This window comes from Cherax quadricarinatus, chromosome 39 (genome assembly GCF_038502225.1).
Source record: "Cherax quadricarinatus isolate ZL_2023a chromosome 39, ASM3850222v1, whole genome shotgun sequence".
NCBI lineage: Eukaryota > Metazoa > Arthropoda > Malacostraca > Decapoda > Parastacidae > Cherax > Cherax quadricarinatus.
The window spans coordinates 31864428-31887878 of NC_091330.1; the positions used below are offsets into that span (position 1 = coordinate 31864428).

General features: G+C 43.8%; 1 protein-coding gene across 1 annotated transcript in view; it reads right to left on the minus strand.

The window, feature by feature from the left end:
* Positions 1–335: 335 nt before the first annotated feature.
* LOC128696232 (uncharacterized) overlaps positions 336–23451 on the minus strand; it is a 93577-nt gene continuing 70461 nt past the window's right edge. The window contains exon 5 of the mRNA XM_053787359.2: positions 336–2043. Coding sequence (XP_053643334.2) covers positions 1825–2043 — 219 coding nt within the window. The 3' untranslated portion in view covers positions 336–1824. The remainder of the gene's footprint in view (positions 2044–23451) is intronic.

Here is a 23451-nt window from a genome sequence, read left to right on the forward strand (position 1 = left end):
CACACTCATCATAGATTCATTACAGACTCATCAGATTCCTTACAGACTCATCACAGACTCATGTTAATAAATTATATTCCAGAATGTACACTGACTCTGATTTATTCTGAAAGAATGTAATGGTAGCTCTCAATACCTTGGACCAAGAGCTTTTAATCAGACTGAGGTACCTTCCAGGCCATCATACTCATAATTAAAAACGATGATCAGAATTACTGGAATTTCCAGCAAAAATTACTCGGATTCCTAACATCTTATGTTTACTGGGAAGAGAGTCAATGCCTTGGATCAAGAACCTTTCTCCAGCATCAAGGGAAGGCAAACAAAACTTGTCATTACTTCTCATCATTGATATTTTAATGGAGCGCTAAAGATGTAGGGGTCATAGGGTGTCTAGGGAAGAGGCGGCTGTTGTTGGTCTGGCTAGTGAGCAGCAGCAGACTGCTAGCTAGTGAGAGCAGCAGCAGCAACAGACTGCTAGCTAGTGAGAGCAGCAGCAGACTGCTAGCTAGTGAGAGCAGCAGCAGACTGCTAGCTAGTGAGAGCAGCAGCAGCAGACTGCTAGCTAGTGAGAGCAGCAGCAGCAGACTGCTAGCTAGTGAGAGCAGCAGCAGCAGACTGCTAGCTAGTGAGAGCAGCAGCAGACTGCTAGCTAGTGAGAGCAGCAGCAGCAGCAGACTGCTAGCTAGTGAGAGCAGCAGCAGCAGACTGCTAGCTAGTGAGAGCAGCAGCAGCAGACTGCTAGCTAGTGAGAGCAGCAGCAGCAGCATACTAGCTAGTGAGAGCAGCAGCAGCAGCAGACTGCTAGCTAGTGAGAGCAGCAGCAGCAGCAGCAGACTGCTAGCTAGTGAGAGCAGCAGCAGCAGCAGCAGACTGCTAGCTAGTGAGAGCAGCAGCAGACTGCTAGCTAGTGAGAGCAGCAGCAGACTGCTAACTAGTGAGAGCAGCAGCAGCAGACTGCTAGCTAGTGAGAGCAGCAGCAGCAGACTGCTAGCTAGTGAGAGCAGCAGCAGGCTGCTAGCTAGAGAGAGCAGCAGCAGTAGAATGCTAGCTAGTGAGAGCAGCAGCAGCAGACTGCTAGTTAGTGAGAGCAGCAGCAGCAGACTGCTAGTTAGAGCAGCAGCAGACTGCTAGCTAGAGAGAGCAGCAGCAGACTGCTAGCTAGAGAGCAGCAGCAGCAGTAGACTTCTAGCTAGTGAGAGCAGCAGCAGCAGACTGCTAGCTAGTGAGAGCAGCAGCAGCAGACTGCTAGTTAGTGAGAGCAGCAGCAACAGACTGCTAGTTAGTGAGAGCAGCAGAATGCTAGCAAGTGAGAGCAGCAGCAGAGTGGTAGCCAGTGAGCAGCAGCAGAATGCTAGCAAGTGAGAGCAGCAGCAGACTGCTAGCTAGTGAGAGCAGCAGCAGACTACTAGCTAGTGAGAGCAGCAGCAGACTGCTAGCTAGTGAAACAATACTGCTAGCTAGTGAGTAGCAAAAGACTGCTAGCTAGTGAAAGTAGCAGAAGACTAACTAGTGAGAGTAGAAGACTGCTAGCTAGTGAGAGTAGCAGAAGACTGCTAGCTAGTGAGAGTAGCAGAAGACTGCTAGCTAGTGAGAGTAGCAGTAGACTGCTAGCTAGTGAGAATAGCAGCAGACTGCTAGCTAGTGAGAGTAGCAGCAGACTGCTAGCTAGTGAGCAGCAGCAGACACCTAGCTTCTTAAGATTAAAACACTAGCGAATACTTTTTATCATTTATAATACTGTGACTGTAAACAATAACTGAATTTCAGAGTTATAAGACAACAAGGTGACAATGGACTGTATTCAGTTGAATCTTCAGTATATCAAGACTGTTTAAATTTAAGGCAGTGTAGAGTTCTTGTCCACAGTGCCAGCACCGCCATTATTATGTTTACAATGCTTGTCTCAAGGCAACGATAACACAGTGCAACAGTTGGTAGGGAATTACACAGGAACAAGTTTAAACTTAAAAGATTGTTCTCAGCGACACGAACTATTTCTCCAACGACAGGAATGCAGCTAACATATTCGAAGACCCATGTCTGCAAACGAAAGAGATAATTAAAATTACATTCGGTAAGAGTCAAAATGATTATTCATCTAATTATGTTTATACAAGCAAATGAGCATCAGTATGTGTTTGTATGTGTGTAGTTCAGAGGGTTATTTCAGTAGCCACACTTGAGCATTTGTAGCGAGGTATTGTACCAGTCATCCTTGAGCACTTGTAGCAAGGTATTATCTGTACCAGTCATACTTGAGCACTTGTAGCAAGGTATTAACTGTACCAGTCATACTTGAGCACTTGTAGCAAGGTATTATCTGTACCAGTCATCCTTGAGCACTTGTAGCAAGGTATTATCTGTACCAGTCATACTTGAGCACTTGTAGCAAGGTATTAACTGTACCAGTCATAATTGAGCACTTGTAGCAAGGTATTATCTGTACCAGTCATACTTGAGCACTTGTAGCGAGGTATTATCTGTACCAGTCATAATTGAGCACTTGTAGCAAGGTATTATCTGTACCAGTCATACTTGAGCACTTGTAGCAAGGTATTAACTGTACCAGTCATACTTGAGCACTTGTAGCAAGGTATTATCTGTACCAGTCATCCTTGAGCACTTGTAGCAAGGTATTATCTGTACCAGTCATACTTGAGCACTTGTAGCAAGGTATTATCTGTACCAGTCATACTTAAGCACTTGTAGCGAGGTATTAACTATACCATTCATACTTGAGCACTTGTAGCGAGGTATTAACCGTACCTGTCATACTTCAGCACTTGTAGCGAAGAATTAACTGTACCAGTCATACTTGAGCACTTGTAGCGAGGTATTAACTGTACCAGTCATACTTGAGCACATGTAGCGAAGAATTAACTGTATCAGTCATACTTGAGCACTTGTAGCGAGGTATTAATTGTACCAATGATACTTGAGCACTTGTAGCGAGGTATTAACTGTACCAGTCATACTTGAGCACTTGTAGCGAGGTATTAAATGTACGAATCATACTTGAGCACTTGTAGCGAGGTATTAACTTTACCATTCATACTTGAGCACTTGTAGCGAGGTATTAATTGTACCAATCATACTTGAGCACTTGTAGCGAGGTATTAACTGTACCAGTCATACTTGAGCACTTGTAGCGGGGTATTATCTGTACCAGTCATACTTGAGCACTTGTAGCGAGGTATTAACTGTACGAATCATACTTGAGCACTTGTAGCGAGGTATTAACTGTACCAGTCATACTTGAGCACTTGTAGGGAGGTATTAACTGTACCAGTCATACTTGAGCACTTGTAGCGAGGTATTAACTGTACCAGTCATACTTGAGCACTTGTAGCAAGGTATTAACTGTACCAGTCATTCTTGAGCATTTGTAGCGAGGTATTAGCTGTACCAATCATACTTGAGCACTTGTAGCGAGGTATTAACTGTATCAGTCATACCTGAGCAATTGTAGCGAGGTATTAATTGTACCAATCATACTTGAACACTTGTAGCGAGGAATTAACTGTAACAGTCACACTTGAGCACTTGTAGCGAGGTATTAACTGTACCAATCATACTTGAGCACTTGTAGCAAGGTATTAACTGTACCAGTCATACTTGAGCACTATTAACCAGGTATTAACTGCACCAATCATACTTGAGCAATTGTAGTGAGGTATTAACTAAACCATTCATGAGCACTTGTAGCGAGGTATTAATTGTACCAGTCATACTTGAGCACTTGTAGCGAGGTATTAACTGTACCAATCATACTTGAGCACTTGTAGCGAGGTATTAACTGCACCAATCATACTTGAGCACTTGTAGCGAGGTATTAACTGTACCAATCATACTTGAGCACTTGTAGCGAGGTATTAATTGTACCAGTCATACTTGAGCACTTGTAGCGAGGTATTAACTGTACCAATCATACTTGAGCACTTGTAGCGAGGTATTAACTGCACCAATCATACTTGAGCACTTGTAGCGAGGTATTAACTGTACCAATCATACTTGAGCACTTGTAGCGAGGTATTAACTGCACCAATCATACTTGAGCACTTGTAGCGAGGTATTAACTGCACCAATCATACTTGAGCACTTGTAGCGAGGTATTAACTATATCAGTCATACTTGAGCACTTGTAGCGAGGTATTAACTGTACCAATCATACTTGAGCACTTGTAGCGAGGTATTAACTGTATCAGTCATACTTGAGCACTTGTAGCGAGGTATTAACTGCACCAATCATACTTGAGCACTTGTAGCGAGGTATTAACTGCACCAATCATACTTGAGCACTTGTAGCGAGGTATTAACTGTATCAGTCATACTTGAGCACTTGTAGCGAGGTATTAACTGCACCAATCATACTTGAGCACTTGTAGCGAGGTATTAACTGTTTCAGTCATACTTGAGCACTTGTAGCGAGGTATTAATTGTACCAATCATACTTGAGCACTTGTAGCGAGGTATTAACTGCACCAATCATACTTGAGCACTTGTAGCGAGGTATTAACTGTATCAGTCATACTTGAGCACTTGTGGCGAGGTATTAATTGTACCAATCATACTTGATCACTTGTAGCGAGATATTAACTGTACCAGTCATACTTGAGCACTTGTAGCGGGGTATTGACTGTATCAGTCATCATTACGCACTTATAGCGAGGTATTAACTGTACCACTCATACCTGAACACTTGTAGCGAGGTATTAACTGCAACAGTCATACTTGAGCACTTGTAGCGAGATATTAACTGTACCAGTCATACTTGAGCACTTGTAGCGAGGTATTGACTGTACCAGTCATCATTACGCACTTATAGCGAGTTATTAACTGTACCACTCATACCTGAACACTTGTAGCGAGGTATTAACTGCAACAGTCATACTCGAACACTTGTAGCGAGGTATTAACTACCATTCGTACTTGAGCACTTGTAGCAAGGTATTAACTGTACCAGTCATACTTAAGCAGTTTTAACGAGGTATTAACTGTGCCATTCATACTTGAGCACTTGTAGCGAGGTATTAGCTGTACCAATCATACCTGAACACATGTAGCGAGGTATTAACTGTATCAATCATACTTGAGCACTTGTAGCGAGGTATTAACTGTACCAGTCATCATTAAGCACTTGTAGCGAGGTATTATCTGTACCAATCATACCTGAGCACTTGTAGCAAGGTATTAACTGTACCAATCATATGTGAGCACTTGAAGCGAGGTATTAACTGTACCAATCATACGTGAGCACTTGAAGCGAGGTATTAACTGTACCAATCATACTTGAGCACTTGAAGCGAGGTATTAACTGTACCAGTCATACTTGAGCACTTGTAGCGAGGTATTAACTGTACCAGTCATCATTAAGCACTTGTAGCGAGGTATTATCTGTACCAATCATACCTGAGCACTTGTAGCAAGGTATTAACTGTACCAATCATACGTGAGCACTTGAAGCGAGGTATTAACTGTACCAATCATACTTGAGCACTTGAAGCGAGGTATTAACTATTAGTCATAATGAGTATTCTTACCTAGATGGGAAGCGGCTAATATAGTTTAAGATTATTCAATCCACTGTGTTGGCCAAACATTGACAGAAACTATATTTAACTGTTATTTACTGCATAATGATAGTGTCTGCATAAAACTTGATGGGATCAATTAAGTCAAGAGCTAATAAAGTTCTCGTCGGATATCAAAAGTTTAGTACAATATTTTAAAAAAGAAAAAAAAAGATACTTGTTTGTATATGATAGTAAAACTATGATACAATGGAGGTCTCTGTAAGATGAATTTGACCAGATGGTCCCATTATTTGGCTCCCATGATTCCCTGATGTCATACTTCTCGACTTCATTTCGTGAGGGGTTTGTGAAGACTTGTTTTATGAATACCAAAGGATGGCGATAAAACATTCCATGGTAGAATATAAAATGACATCAGAGAAATTTCAGTGAATATGGTAGCTAACAAGTGGAAGGAGCTAGAGCACAACTGGATGTGTCATGGAGCACCTGAGGTGTACCTATTAAAGCTAAATTACAGAAACAAAGCTGAATGAAAGCTCTTAGTTCAGCTATCAGTTTTAAGTACAGTACAGTAAGTTACTATTTTGTTGGGGAAAAAAATAACTAAAATTGAGAAAGATAATGGATACCTTCAATATTGCAAGAAATACATCAATTAGATACATACAACATACATTAAGAAACCTCCTAGTGAGTGAAACGTATCTTAAATCTTCCCAAACTCATAATTTCATGTCATCAGAATATACATCAGTATTACCAGTAAGAAACATGTACACATCCACCAACATTTTATATGTCTTTTGTGTTAATATATTCATACATACATGCCTGTCAATACATACGTAAACATATGCAGACCCACGAAAGGATACACACTCAGGGATACATACACATGTAATGGCACATATATACATATACACATCATGTATACAAATACACATTCATGTGTACATATGTATAATAATTCGAATATACACAGGCACTAAAATAAATCTATAATATTGTACAATGTTATAATGGAAGAAAACTGACATACCTCAGACTTTATATTAACATATTTAACATCTCGCTCACACTTCAGGTTAACACATTTAACATCTCGCTCACACTTCAGGTTAACACATTTAACATCTCGCTCACACTTCAGGTTAACACATTTAACATCTCGCTCACACTTCAGGTTAACACATTTAACATCTCGCTCACACTTCAGGTTAACACATTTAACATCTCGCTCACACTCCAGGTTAACACATTAACGCATGTAGGAACGATAACTTGAACAACCCTCGCGTACAACACCGGAATTCCATCAGTCACATGAAATTCAACGACACCCGACTAGTGATCAGAGAACCTAATTTCCGCAGACATAAATGCCTTGAATCATCATTAATCGCTGTTTCTAACACAAGCAAAATAAAAGCAACTTCATTATCTCCGCAGTATTAGCAAAAATCCTACACAAAACAATAATCGCTGCCATTACATAGTTACTGCTGCTAATACTACACAAGAATATAACAGAGGAGGAACAAAGAAACAGACCTTCGGAATTCCAACCACTAACAAAAATATTTATTTAACCTATTTTTATGCTACCCAAGTAATAGCTTTTATATGCTTTATTCATGTGCAAGTTGATTGTTCGACCATATTGTGTTACTAATACAACTAATATTACTACTACCACTAGTATTGCATCTCACTCTGAGTCTATATATATCCTCTGTGTCCATGTACTGTTTGTAACAGCTTGATAAAGCTCCTGGAGAGCGAAACGTTGCCACAATAAAATGTCACATTAGTTGTACTTGTTTACTTTTGACTAACAATAGCAATACTGTTTAATTTGTATTTTCAAGGAATTTTGCATACCTTTATTCTTGGTTTACTTTCTCCATTAAAAATTAATTAGGCTTCCAAATTATTAGTGTTTGTTAGTGTCATTTAAATGTGTTAACAAGTCTGATTTTTTTTTAACACACCGGCCGTATCCCACCGAGGCAGGGGGGCCCAAAAAGAAAAACGAAAGTTTCTCTTTTTAAATTTGGTAATTTATACAGGAGAAGGGGTTACTAGCCCCTTGCTCCCGGCATTTTAGTCGCCTCTTACAACACGCATGGCTTATGGAGGAAGAATTCTGTTCCACTTCCCCATGGAGATAAGAGGAAATAAACAAGAACAAGAACTAGAAAGAAAATAGCAGAAAACCGAGAGGGGTGTCTATATATATATATATATATATATATATATATATATATATATATATATATATATATATATATATATATATATATACACGCTTGTACAGGCATGTGTAGTGTGACATAAGTGTAAGAAGTAGAAAGACGTACCTGTAATCTTGCATGTTTATGAGACAGACAAGACACCAGCAATCCTACCATCATGTAAAACAATTACAGGCTTTCGTTTTATACTCACTTGGCAGGACGGTAGCACCTCCCTGGGTGGTTGCTGTCTATTAACCTACTACCACAGGACGGTAGTACCTTCTTGGGTGGTTGCTATCTACCAACCTACTACCACAGGACGGTAGTACCTCCCTGGGCGGTTGCTGTCTATCAGTCTACTACGACAGGACAGAAGTACCTCCCTGGATGGTTGCTGTCTACCAACCTACTACCGCAGGATGGTAGTACCTCCCTGGGTGGTTGCTGTCTACCAACCTACTACCACAGGACGGTAGTACCTCCCTGGGCGGTTGCTGTCTACCATCCTACTACCACAGGACAGTAGTACCTCCCTGGGTGGTTGCTGTCTACCAACCTACCACCACAGGACGGTAGTACCTCAATGGGTGGTTGCTGTCTACCAACCTGCTACCACAGGACGGTAGTACCTCCCTTGGTGGTTGCTGTCTACCAACCTACTACCACAGGACGGTAGTACCTCCCTGGGTGGTTGCTGTCTACCAGCCTGCTACCACAGGACGGTAGTACCTCCCTGGGTGGTTGCTGTCTACCAGCCTACTACCACAGGGCGGTAGTACCTCCCTGGGTGGTTTCTGTCTACCAACCTAATACCACAGGATGGTAGTACCTCCCTGGGTGGTTGCTGTCTACCAACCTACTACCACAGGACGGTAATACCTCCCTGGGTGGTTGCTGTCTACCAACCTACTACCACAGGACGGTAGTACCTCCCTGGGTGGTTTCTGTCTACCAACCTACTACCACAGGATGGTAGTACCTCCCTGGGTGGTTGCTGTCTACCAACCTACTACCACAGGATGGTAGTACCTCCCTGGGTGGTTGCTGTCTACCAACCTACTGCCACAGGACGGTAGTACCTCCCTGGGTGGTTGCTGTCTACCAACCTACTATCACAGGACGGTAGTACTTCCCATGGTGGTTGCTGTCTACCAACCTACTATCACATGACGGTAGTACCTCCCTGGGTGGTTGCTGTCTACCAACCTACTACCACAGGATGGTAGTACCTCCCTGGGTGGTTGCTGTCTACCAACCTACTACCACAGGATGGTAGTACCTCCCTGGGTGGTTGCTGTCTACCAACCTACTATCACATGACGGTAGTACCTCCCTGGGTGGTTGCTGTCTACCAACCTACTACCACAGGATGGTAGTACCTCCCTGGGTGGTTGCTGTCTACCAACCTACTATCACATGACGGTAGTACCTCCCTGGGTGGTTGCTGTCTACCAACCTACTATCACAGGACGGTAGTACCTCCCTGGATGGTTGCTGTCTACCAGCCTACTATCACATGACGGTAGTACCTCCCTGGGTGGTTGCTGTCTACCAACCTACTACCACAGGATGGTAGTACCTCCCTGGGTGATGGTACTGCTGTCTACCACCCTACTACCACAGGACGGTAGTACCTCCCTGGGTGGTTGCTGTCTACCAACCTACTACCACAGGATGGTAGTACCTCCCTGGGTGATTGCTGTCTACCAACCTACTACCACAGGATGGTAGTACCTCCCAGGGTGGTTGCTGTCTACCAACCTACTACCACAGGATGGTAGTACCTCCCTGGGTGGTTGCTGTCTACCAACCTACTGCCACAGGACGGTAGTACCTCCCTGGGTGGTTGCTGTCTACCAACCTACTATCACAGGACGGTAGTACCTCCCATGGTGGTTGCTGTCTACCAACCTACTATCACATGACGGTAGTACCTCCCTGGGTGGTTGCTGTCTACCAACCTACTACCACAGGATGGTAGTACCTCCCTGGGTGGTTGCTGTCTACCAACCTACTACCACAGTATGGTAGTACCTCCCTGGGTGGTTGCTGTCTACCAACCTACTATCACATGACGGTAGTACCTCCCTGGGTGGTTGCTGTCTACCAACCTACTACCACAGGATGGTAGTACCTCCCTGGGTGGTTGCTGTCTACCAACCTACTATCACATGACGGTAGTACCTCCCTGGGTGGTTGCTGTCTACCAACCTACTATCACAGGACGGTAGTACCTCCCTGGGTGGTTGCTGTCTACCAGCCTACTATCACATGACGGTAGTACCTCCCTGGGTGGTTGCTGTCTACCAACCTACTACCACAGGATGGTAGTACCTCCCTGGGTGATTGCTGTCTACCAACCTACTACCACAGGATGGTAGTACCTCCCAGGGTGGTTGCTGTCTAACAACCTACTACCACAGGATGGTAGTACCTCCCGGGGTGGTTGCTGTCTACCAACCTACTACCACAGGATGGTAGTACCTCCCGGGGTGGTTGCTGTCTACCAACCTACTACCACAGGATGGTAGTACCTCCCGGGGTGGTTGCTGTCTACCAACCTACTACCACAGGATGGTAGTACCTCCCGGGGTGGTTGCTGTCTACCAACCTACTATCACAGGATGGTAGTACCTCCCGGGGTGGTTGCTGTCTACCAATCTACTACCACAGGATGGTAGTACCTCCCTGGGTGGTTGCTGTCTACCAACCTACTACCACAGGACGGTAGTACCTCCCTGGGTGGTTGATGTCTACCAACCTTTTACCACAGGATGGTAGTACCTCCCGGGGTGGTTGCTGTCTACCAACCTACTATCACGGAACTAGCATGCTTGTGGGAAGAATCCCAAAGGCCAAAAAGAGGAAGGGAATAAGGGAATAAGATAATTCTATGTAACTGTATTTGTGTATACCTGAACAAACTTACTTACTGAGGAGTGCCACAGGAATGTCTGGTTTTCAGTTTTGATTCAAAGGTTGTTCCACATCACGCTGCTTCTAATGGTCTATTGGAAAGAACTAATAAGAAAGTGCTAGACGTGTTTTGAGAGCCACTATCAATCCCAAAAGTGTGACCTGGGATGATATTATACCTGACGTACCATGTGCTATAAATTTTGCTGACAATGCTTCCATAGGTGACACTCCACATTATGCGTTGTACTGTGCAGATAAGCATTGTTGTATTCTGAACCTAAACCGAATTACAATCCTGACGATTTCATAGCAACCTGTACCAGCTTAGCTCAGAATTAGCAGAATTTACAAGTTACTAATACTCGAGCTAAACCAACCAAAATTAAAGTAGGTTCGATAGAAATGCTGACCAATTTTAATAAGACGTCCACCATGCGCTTGATCAAAAGTTTATAGGTCCATATCGAGTAGTTGAACATATTAATGGCAATAAGGATAAAGTTAGAGAAATCAGTACTGGTCAGTATAAAGAATCACATTTATATCACATGAAGTTAGTATGCGATGAGGAGGAGGTCCCTGACAACCAGAATGTTGTGACTGACAATGACAATCTGTCTGACTCAGTACTCTCTGCCTCTAAAAGCCAGCCAGAGCAACAACCTGAATGTCGTTACTCTTTACGTACAAGACGTGTGTTGAGAAATCAAGTATTATTTTTTTTAACACATCGGCCGATTCCCACCAAGGCAGGGTGGCCCGAAGAAGAAAAACTTTCATCATTCACTCCATCACTGTCTTGCCAGAAGGGTGCTTTACACTACAGTTTTTAAACTGCAACATTAACACACCTCCTTCAGAGTGTAGAAACTGTACTTCCCATCTCCAGGACTCAAGTCTGGCCTGCCGGTTTCCTTGAATCCCTTCATAAATGTTACTTTGCTTACACTCCAACAGCACGTCAAGTATTAAAAACCGTTTGTCTCCATTAACTCCTATCAAATATGCTCATGCAAGCTTGCTGGAATCCAACCCCTAACACACAAAACCTCCTTTACCCCTTCCTCCAACCCTTCCTAGGCCTACCCATACCCTGCCTTCCCTCCGCTACAGATTTATACACTCTCAAAGTCATTCTGTTTTGTTCCATTCTCTCTACATGTCCGAACCACCTCAACAACCCCTCCTCAGCCCTCTGGATAATAGTTTTGGTAATCCCACACCTTCTTTTAATTTCCAAACTACGAATTCTCTGCAATATATTCACACCACACATTGCCCTCAGACATGACATCTCCACTGCCTCCAGCCTTCTCCTCATTGCAATATTCATCACCCATGCTTCACACCCATACAAGAGTGTTGGTACAACTATACTCTCATACATTCCCTCTTTGCTTCCACAGACAAAGTTCTTTGTCTCCAGTGACTTCTAAGTGCACCACTCACACTTTTCCCCTCATCAATTCTATGATTCACCTCATCCTTCATAGAATCATCTGCTGACACGTCCACTGCTAAATATCTGAATACATTCACCTCCTCCATACTCTCTCCCTCCAATCTGATATCCAATCTTTCGCCACCTAATCTTTTTATCCTCATAACCTTACTCTTTTCTATATTCACTTTTAATTTTCTTCTTTTAATATGCCCTACCAAATTCATCCACCAACCTTTGCAACTTCTCTTCAGAATCTCCCAAAAGCACAGTGTCATCAGCAAAGAATAACTGTGACAACTCCCATTTTGTGTTTGATTCTTTATCTTTTAACTTCACACCTTTTGCCAACACCCGAGCATTCACTTCTCTTACAACTCCATCTATTAATATTTTGAAGAGCCTCAGTGACATCACATATCCTTGTCTAAGGCCTACTTTTACTGGGAAATAATTTCCCTCTCTCCTACATACTCTAGCCTGAGCCTCACTATCCTCGTAAAAACTCTTCACTGCTTTCAGTAACCTACCTCCTACACCATACACCTGCAACATCTGCCACATTGCCCCCCTTATCCACCCTGTCATATGCCTTTCCCAAATCCATAAATGCCACAAAAACATCTTTACCCTTTTCTAAATACTGTTTATCTATATGTTTCACTGTAAACACCTGGTCCACACACCCCCTACCTTTCCTAAAGCCTCCTTGTTCATCTGCTATCCTACTCTCCGTCTTACTCTTAGTTCTTTCAATAATAACTCTACCATACACTTTACCAGGTATACTCAACAGACTTATTCCCCTACATTTTTTGCACTCTCTTTTATCCCCTTTGCCTTTATACAAAGGAACTATGCATGCTCTCTGCTAATCCCTAGGTACCTTACCCTCTTCCATACATTTATTAAATAATACCACCAGCCATTTCAAAACTATATAAAAACATAAGAAAGAAGGAACACTGCAATATGCTTACTGACCCATGTGGAGCAGGTCCATGTCCACCCCTTCCGGATTAGCCCAATGACCCACCCAGTCTGGTCACCTCCACTCAAGGATGGAGCACGGCACCAGATCCAGCAGCACAAGCTAGCCAGGTCCAACTAACACCCACCCACACCCACTCATGTATTTATCTAACCTATTTTTAAAACTACACAACGTTTTAACCTGAATAACTGTACTTGGGAGTTTGTTCCACTCATCCACGACTCTATTACTATTACCAGACTCTATTACCAAATCTGAATTTTTCCAACTTGAAACCATTGCTGCGAGTCCTCTCTTAGCTGGAAATTTTCAGCACGCTATTTACATCCCCTTTATTTATTCCTGTTTTCCATTTATACACCTCGATCATATCCCCCCTAATTCTACGCCTTTCGAGAGAGTGGAGATTCAGGGCGTCAGTCTATCCTCATAGGGAAGGTTTCTGATACATGGGATCATCTTTGTCATCCTCCTCTGTACTTTTTCCAGATTATTATTATAATAAAAAAGAAGTGCTAAGCCACAAGGGCTATACAGCGCTGCAGGGCAGGAAGGAAGCGAGGGCATCAGGTGGCAAAAGGGAGATGGATGAGTAATAGGTTATGGATAACAGTGGGGTAGTGGATGGTGAAAGGGTAAAGGGCAGCAAGAGACTGAACTAGAAAAGGCTGAGGGGAGTGCGAAAAGTATCATCAGAGTTTGTTGAGTAAATCAGTCGTTGTCAAAAAGTCAATGAGAGAGTCAGGATTAAAGGAGGGTCCATCAGCAAGAAGGGAAGGTAAAGAGAAAGTAGTAGAACGAAGACGACGTTGGAGGTAAATTCTGCGTGCTCGTTGATAGAGAGGGCAGTCTAACAGAATGTGGTTAATCGATTCTGGAACTTGACACTGCTCACAGAGAGGAACAGGGTGCCTCTCCATGAGATACCCATGAGTAAGACGAGTGTGGCCAAAGCGAAGGCGGGAGAGAGTGGTCTCCCAACCTCGGCACTGATGACAAGAAGACGGCCAGTAACCTATACTCGGTTTAATAGAATGAAGTTTGTTACCGAGCAGAATTGACCAACGTTGTTGCCAACGGGTGCGAAGGTGGGTAGCTATTGCAGCAAAATAGTCCAGAAATGGAACACCTCGATAGGAAATTGGTAGGTCATGTACTGCTGACCGTGCAGCAGTGTCTGCCTGTTCATTGCCCTGTACGTCGACATGACCAGGGACCCAACAAAAAACAATATCTTTATGTTTCGTAGAGATACTGCATAGCCAAAGTTGGATACGAAGAACTAGGGGATGAGATGTATCAAATTTTCGTATAGCCTGTAGAGCACTAAGGGAGTCTGAGACTACTACAAATGATGACACAGGCATAAATGCGATACGAATAAGTGCTGCAAGAATGGCATACAGTTCAGCAGTAAAAATGCTAGTTAAGATAGTAAATGCCCCAGCACGACGCTCCCCGGAAACACTGCTGCGAATCCGACGCCGTCTGAAGACTTAGAGCCATCTGTGTACACAGCGGTGGCATGAGAATGGGAGTGGAATTGATCAAGAAAAAGAGAGCGGGAAGCCACCGTAGGCAGTTGAGCTTTCGAGCAAGGGAGTGAGAAAGAACAGACCCGAACAGCTGGAACTTCCCAGGGGGGTAGGGAAAAGTGAGATGCTACATGAACATATCAAGGTGGTAACTGAAGGGAAGACAAGAGTGAATGTAGGCGAAGAGAAAAGGGACGGAGCAAACAGGGGCGGCGAACGAATAAAGAATGTCTACTAATATCGGTGACCATTCTATAAATGGAAGGATTGTGGAGATCGTGAGAGCGTACATAGTAGCGAAGGCAATGGGCATCACGGCGATCAGACAAGGATGGAACATTCGCTTCTGTATAGAGGCTCTCAACAGGGGAAGAGCGAAAAGCACCAAGGCACAAACGTAATCCTTGGTGATGGATAGAGTTAAGGCTAGAGAGAGTAGCAGGAGAGGCCGCAGAATAAATCTGGTCACCATAATCGAGTTTCGATAAAACGAGGGCTGAATGTAGGCGAAGCAGAGTTCGACGATCAGCTCCCCAGGAAAGATGAGCAAGGGTTTTAAGAAGGTTTAGCCGGCTGTGACAAGTTGCCTTCAGAGAGGTAATGTGAGGTTTCCAGGATAACCTACGGTCAAAGAGAAGGCCTAGAAACCTGACTATATCACGTTCGGGGATACGGGAGCCACAGAGATACAAAGGATGATCGGAGATAACAGAGCGTCTAGTGAAAGTAATTTGGTGAGTTTTGGTACTTGAAAATTTAAACCCATGCGTGGTGGCCCAAGTGGAAACACGTTCGACCGCATGCTGGAGAGAAACTGCAATAAGATGACAGTCAGCGCCTGCACAAGCAATAGCGAAGTCATCAACATAGAGTGATGACCAAATATTGGGTGGAAGAACAGAGGCCAAATCATTTATAGCAAGGAGAAAAGTGTTGTGCTTAGAACGCATCCCTGAGAGACGGAAATGTCTGTCAGTTAAAAAGTTCTTAAGGAAGGATGGTAGATTGCCTCGGAGGCCTAAGGAATGGGCCTGGGCCAAAATATTATACCTCCAAGTTGTGTCATATGCCTTCTCAAGGTCAAAAAACATTGCAATAACTGAGTGATTATTCGCAAAGGCATTACGAACATACGTATCCAAGCGTAATAAGGGGTCTATGGTAGAACGACCCTTACGAAAGCCATATTGACTAGCGGAGAGACTGTTGTGTCTCTCTAAATACCACATTAAACGTCGATTTACGAGACGTTCCATCACTTTGCAAACTGCACTAGTAAGAGCGATGGGGTGATAGTGGGAGGCATCATGTCCTGTAGTACCCGGTTTGCGGAAAGGGAGAACAATGGCAGATTTCCACAGCTGGGGAAGAACTCCTTGTGCCCAAATAAGATTGAAGAGGTGTAAGAGGACTACAAGGGCTGACCGATGTAAATGTTGTAACATACGAATATGAATGTCGTCAGGCCCAGCTGCCTATGATCGGCAAGCTGAGAGCGTTGCCTCCAGTTCTTGAAGTGTAAAAGGCACATTATACTGTTCTTCTCTGAGAGAAGAAAAGTCCAAGGGTACTAACTCTCTGGCAGACTTTGAGGAAAGGAACGAGGGGCATAGATGGAGCCCTCGGGAAATACGGACCAGATGTGTGCCAAGCTCAATGGCAACGTCGAGAGGGTTTGCTACATCAACACCACTGACCCGTAGAACAGGAGCCGGGCCAGGAGAGTATTTACCACTCAATTTCCTCACTTTTTTCCAGACTGCACTCATAGAAGAAGCAGAGGTGATGGTGGAAACATAGTCTCGCCAACAAGTGCGTTTAGCTTCATGGATGACACGGCGAGCAATCGCACGCTTCTGCTTAAAATCAAGAAGTCTCTCAGCGGTTCTACTGTACCGGTACCTGCCCCATGCAGCACGTTTCAAACGTACTGCACGAGCACAAGCAGGAGACCACCAAGGCATGCACTTCTGAGAATGCCTGCTTGAGGTTTGGGGTATAGAATGAGAAGCTGCGGTATAAACTGACGTCGAGAAGATGTGTAGGAGCTCATCAATGGAGGATGAAGAAGGAACCTCACTAAAAGCAGTGAGATGTGAGTAAAGATCTCAATTTGCCCGATCAAATTGCCAGCGAGGGCTACGGAAAGGTGGTGAATAGGAAGGAGAAGTAAGAATGACTGGAAAATGATCGCTGTCATGTAAGTCCGGTAGAACAGACCAGGTGAAGTCTAGTGCAGTGGAGGAAGAGCAGACTGATAGATCGACGCAAGAGAGAGTATGAGTACGAGGATCCAAATGGGTGGGAGTACCCGTATTTAAAACATGGAGGGGGTGAGAGGCGAGAAAAGCCTCCAACTGGATGCCACGTGAGTCACAATGAGACCCCCCCCCAGAGGAAATGATGGGCATTAAAATCACCAAGTAACAGAAGTGGTGGTGGTAAGTATGAAACAAGAAAGGCAAAGTCTGGGATAGAAAATGCTCGAGAAGGAGAGAGATATAAAGAACATATTGTAAACCACATATTCAAGTGGATACGGGCTGCAGTGTAATGCAGCGAGGTATGGACAAATAGTTGACAGTACGGAATATCATTGTGTAGAAGAAGGGCACTTTCATTAAAGGTCCCATCTGAGAAAGGATCCGAAGAATACAATAAATTATAGCCTGAGATAGGTTGGAAGACAGCCGAGTGTAATTTTGGTTCTTGTAAGCAAGCACCAACAGGGGAAAACCTGGAAAGCAACATCTGAAGCTCGCCCCGATTACCCCTGAGGCCGCGGATATTCCACTGTAAATAGGCCATGATTGGCGATGAAGAAAATACCAGGAATCTGTAGGTAAAGGCACCTACGAACTAGAGGGGTTAGAAAAGTCAACGTGTGGTGGCATTGGAAGACGTTCAAGTAGCGAAGGAACGGAGCATTGCGAAGAATGGGGTTGTGAAGATGAAGGAGAGGGAAGAGAAGGAACAGGAAGTGAATCAGTGTTCATTGAAGGTTTAGTCTCTGCAATATATTCTGAAATGGCTTTAAGTGTTTCTGAATTCAAAGATGTATGGGAGACCATATTGGAGATAGAAGGAGGAGGGTGAGTAAAGATTGGGACAGTAATGGACTGTACCAAAGTAGAGGGGGAGGGAAGATTGTAAGGGACTGGAGATGAAGTGTTGGGGGGGGACAGAAGAGGCAGAAACCTGGGAGGTGGCAGAAGAGGGAGAAACTTGGGAGGGGATGGGGGTGGAAGGAATAGTACGAGGAGGAGGGTGAATCTCCTCACTTGTAATAGAGCCAGAGGGAGGGGAAGAACTAGGTACAGAGACTGGAAAGGTAAAGTGTGGAGGTGGAAGAAGGGAAGGAAGGGGCAAAGAAGATTTGAGCAATATGGATTTTTTGGACTTCTGAGAAGTAGAGGGGCGATTGGTATTACGTGTCGTACGAGGTCTTGTCGATACTGGGGCTTGTGAGGAAGGATGCGAAGATGTGAGAACAGACTGAGTTGTAGTCGGGACGTCAGAGCCAAGGACAGCAAAAGGATTAGATGCCGGAATGGCTATGGGAGGGGTAACAACAGAGGAGGCTGCAGAAGATGGGACCCCAGAAGTGGGGGGATGTTTGGAAACATGAGAATAAGAAACACGGGGTAGCCTCCCTTGGAGGCGGAGATGAGTAACTGCCATAGCATAAGGGAGACCTTCTGCCTCTTTGAGGCAACGGATTTCACGTTCATTTAAGTAGACCTGGCAACGGCGGGAGTACAAAGGGTGAGCTTCATTACAATTAAGGCAAGATGGAGGTTGACTGCAAGATGTATTAGAATGGTCGTCGGCACCACAGACTGGGCATTCGGCCATAGATCTGCAATATTTCGCTGGGTGACCAAAATGTCAGCAATTTCTACATTGTTGCGGTGTAGGTATCACCTTTCGAACTTGTAACCGATGTCCCGCGACATATACAGAAGATGGGAGTTCTCGGCTGTCAAAAGTTAAACGAGCCACATTGCAAGGGTAACGTCTCCGCCCCCGGGCATGAAGGGCATAAGTGTCTACTTTGAGGATTGGGAGATCCTGGAGTTCCAGCTGTTCAAAAATGTCATTGCCACATGACTGGAAATTCTGTTGGACTATGGTATGGGGCAGAATGACAGTACCACTACAAGAATTGAGAGAAAGATGTTTTTCAATAGTGATAGGAATAGTATCGATATTCGAAAGGAGAGAAAGATCATGAGCTTGGGTAGCATTCTGGACAGTGACGATGCGCATACCGCTCTTGAGAGCATGAAATGAAATATCTCTACCAACATGACGCAGGAGCACTTTGCCAATACTATGGTCAGAAAGGTAGGCAGAAGAAGAAGTCGGTCTTAAAGTAAAGAATTTAGTCCATTGTGTGGTCCGAAACTGAGCGTGGAGAGGGAGTGCTTGACGTGTCGGTCTTTTCCGAGTAGAATGGGAAGGTAACGAAGGAGCATCATCAGGAGATTGAGGTTGGCGTTTAGGAGTAGGACCGGAGTTGGTCCGGCATGAAATGGGTGGGGGATTCGAAAAATGCCGTACCGTAGAGGGAGAAGCCGGAAGCATAGTAAAAGGAGAGCGGAGTTCAGACAAATCGAAGGAGTCAGTCGAAGCCCCGGTACCTGAAGCGGGTGAGGAAACAGCACCAGCAAGAGGTACAGGGGCATCAGGAGTGTCCGAAGAGTGGTCTAAACACAAGGCAGGGTCAGAATGGGGTGCGGTATCAAGAAGGGGCCCTGGGGTAGTGGATTCATGGATTGGGTTCTCCATGGTTAGGTTACTCCTTTGCTTTTTGTTTTTAAGAAAAAAAAAAGAAGAAAAGAAAATAAAAATAAAAAAAAGAATAAAAAAAGGGGGGAGCAGGGAGGAATAGTTCCCAGGAGGAATGAAAGGGCCGGAAATCTCCGTCCGCACCCAAGACGACCTCGGCACCGCTAGTAGCGCAGATGCAGGATGGAACCCGTGCCATACCCTATTCTTCATGCCAGTAAACCAGCAATCCGGGATAGCAACCTCACATCTGCCGAGCTACCTCGGTGGACAAAAGAGAGGGCGGCCGGATATCTGCCACAAAGCATACCTCCTTCGGCCACCACCCCCGGAATCCGAAAGGTGGCTTCCAGAGATACACCCGTCGCCCGAAAGACACCCAAAGCTACTCCGGGATACTGGAGAGGGATCGGGACATCCCCAGGCAATCCAGATTCCACAGCAAACTACGCCACCGCCAAGAACCTCAACGGAATGGGATGGACCCCTGTGTCCTTTCCCCTACCTAGGAACTAGCGCGCCTGTGGGAGAAATCCCAAAGACCAAAAAGAGTAAGGTCAAAAGGGAGGGGTGGGGAGGAGGAGGAGGAATGGAAAAAGGGGAGGATGTGGAGGATGGGATAGGGGAGGGGAGAATGGGGGGTAATTAGGTTCGGTCTGAGGAAGAAGACCGACAGGGCTAATTCCTCAGACCAAGAGCCTCTTCACCACGCCAAGGAGCCCCCCTTGAAGAGGATATACTTTTTCCAGAGCATTTATATCCATTCTTTAATACGGTGACCAGAACTGAGCAGCATAGTCTGAGGCCTAACCAAGGATATATAGAGTTGAAGAACAACCTGAGGACTTCTATTATTTATACTTCTAGATATGAAGCCAAGAATTCTGTTAGCTTTATTGCGAACACTAATGCACTGTTGTCTTGGTTTTAGATTAGTGCTAACCAGAACTCCTAAATCCTTTTCGCAATCAGTAGCATTATGATCTATATTATTTAGTTTATATGTGGCATGGTTATTTAACTGTCCAACATTTAGAACTTTGTATTTGTCAATATTAAACTGCATCTGCCCCTTCTCCGACCATTGCATCAGTCTATTCAAATCATCCTGGAGTGCTCTAGTGTCCTCATTAGAATGAATTGGATGGCCTATTTTGGTGCCATCAGCAAAATTTGCTTACGTCGCTAATTATTCTCTCATCTATGTCATTTATGTAAATTGTGAACAACAACGGGCCCAACACTGACCCCTGAGGAACACCGCTTGTGATGTGCCCCATTCTGATTTCTCCCCATTTATGCAAACTCTCTGCTGCCTATTTGTCAGCCATGCCTCTACCCAGGAAAAAATTTCTCCTATTCCGTGTGCCTTAAGTTTCCTCAATAGCCTCTGATGTAGAACTCTATCGAAAGCCTTACTGAAGTCCATTTACACAATATCATATTCATTACCATGATCTATCTCCTTAAATTCCTTAGTGAAGAAAGATAGTAAATTCTTAAGACAGGAACACCCCTTTGTAAAACCGTGTTGAGATTCATTAATCAATCTGTGCCTATCAAGATGGCTACGAATTGCTTCGGCAATTATTGATTCCATAAATTTTCCCACTATGGAGGTAAGGCTTATTGGTCTATAGTACGAAGCCAAGGACCTGTCACCTGCCTTGTAAATAGGTATTACATTTGCCATTTTCCACTTATCAGGCACTATGCCAGTTCATCAGGACCTGGAGATTTGTTAGGTTTTAGTTTCTCTGTTTGTTTGAGGACTATGTCACTAGTTACTGCAATCGTACATACTTTATTATCCTGTTCTACATAATCTATTATTTCAGGAATATCGCTAGTATTTTCCTGGGTGAAAACTGAGATGTGGTAGGTATTGAGAATTTAACACATATCCTTATTGTTGTCAGTGATCTGACCAGAGTTACTCTTAAGTGGGCTAATATTGTCCATAATCTTACTTCTGTATACCTGAAAGAACCCTTTTGGGTCTTTGAATCCTTTGCGACCTTAGCCTCATAATCCCTTTTTGCTTTTTTTATTCCTTTCTTTATTTCTCTCTTTAATTGAATATATTGATTTCTTAACTGCCCATCCCCTCTTTTGATACGCCTATATATGCCTCTCTTTTGGCCAATGAGATGTTTTAATCTATTGCTCATCCATTTGGGATCATTTTTGTTAGATCTAATTTCCCTACTCGGAACAAAAGTTGTCTGGGCAGCTAGAACTATTCTCTGAAAAACGTCATATTGGCAACCAAAATCACCTACCTAACCCATAGTCAGGACATCCCAATTCAGCCCACCCAGGTAATTTTTCAGTCTCATGAAGTCGCCAAGCGAAAATCTGGGACAGAGATTTGATTGCAGTTATCTGGGTAATTCCATGATATATTGAAACTAAATGATTTGTGATCACTTTCCCCAAGCTCATCATTAACCTCAAGATTATTAAGTAGTGAATCTTTGTTGGCAAGAACCAAGTCAAGCAGATTGTTTCCTCTAGTTGTTTCTGTCACTACCTGTTCTTAAAAGTAATCCTGAACCGTATCAAGAAAGTCACTAGACTCAAGATTTCCTGTCATATTGTTCCAATCAATTTGTCTAAAGTTAAAATCTCCCATTATAACAACATTTTCATATCTAGATGCCTTATGAATTTCGTCCCATAACAGCTTACTGCACTCCCTATCAAGGTTTGGGGGCCTATAAATCACACCCAAAATTAATTTGTCACGTCCCTCGAGAAACTGTAGACAAGCAGATTCTGTGTTCGATGTTTCTAATCTTATATCATATCATGTCTAAGGCAGCAATTTAAATTTTCTCTGACATACATCGCCACTCCACCACCCTTCCTGTTGACCCTATCAGTGTCTAATAGTTTATAACCCTGTATGTTGCATTCAGAAGGCATTTCTCTATCTTTCAGGTTGAACCAGGTCTCTGTTATACCAATAATATCTATATTACCTACACTTGCAAGTAATCTTAGCTCATCTATCTTATTTCTTAGACTCCTACTATTTGTATAGTAAACCTTAGGGAGCTAGTTACTCGTTGCCCTCTACTATCTTTCTTTCTTTGTTGATCAATTGATTTGCTATTACTAGCAACTTTATTTTTAATATTGTCTTTTAAACATATCCCTGAGGTATCCCGGTAATAACTACTGTTTTTAACCCTAATGCTGCAGCCTGATTGTTTCCCACAAACACCCATACCTCTATAATCTATCAGTTTAAATTCCTAGACAAGTCATTAATTACCCTCTCAATTGAATTGGCTAATGCAACCACTCGATCCCCAGAGAGATGAACCCCATCCCTTGTATACATATCACGTTTGCCAAAGAATAGGTCCCAGTTATCAAAGAATAGGATTGCAAGTTCCTTGCAGTACCTGTCTAGCCAGCAATTTATACCAATTGCCCTAGACATTCATTCATTGCCACTCCCTTTCTAGGCAAGAAGCTACCTATGACTGGGATCACTCCCTCAGACGTAACTACTTCTATGGCTGACCTGTACTTATCCAGCAGTTCCTCTCTCCTGCCCTTCCAAACGTTATTACCCCAGCACTAAGACAGATAATTGGCTTGTTCCCATTACCTGCCCTAATATTATCCAACCTGCTGACTATGTCACCAACACCAGCTCCAGGAAGACACACTCTGTCTGACCTTTCTGTCTCTGTTACAAAATGCACAGTCCATATATCTTACCTGAGAATCAGCTACTATTAAAATATTCTTACCTTGATTGGTAAGGAAATCAGTGGTACCTTCAACCTCTCTAACCACTGAAGTACACTCATCTAGGAGAACGGAGAATCGATTTCCTACCTTCACATCTTCTCTATTAACTCTCCTCATCTTCCTTCTTCCTGAACTGTGAACCACTTGCCACTTAAAGCGGCTGCCACTATCACTGCTGGTGACCATTTCCTCCTTACCATTTAAATCCTTCTCACACTCGCTCCCA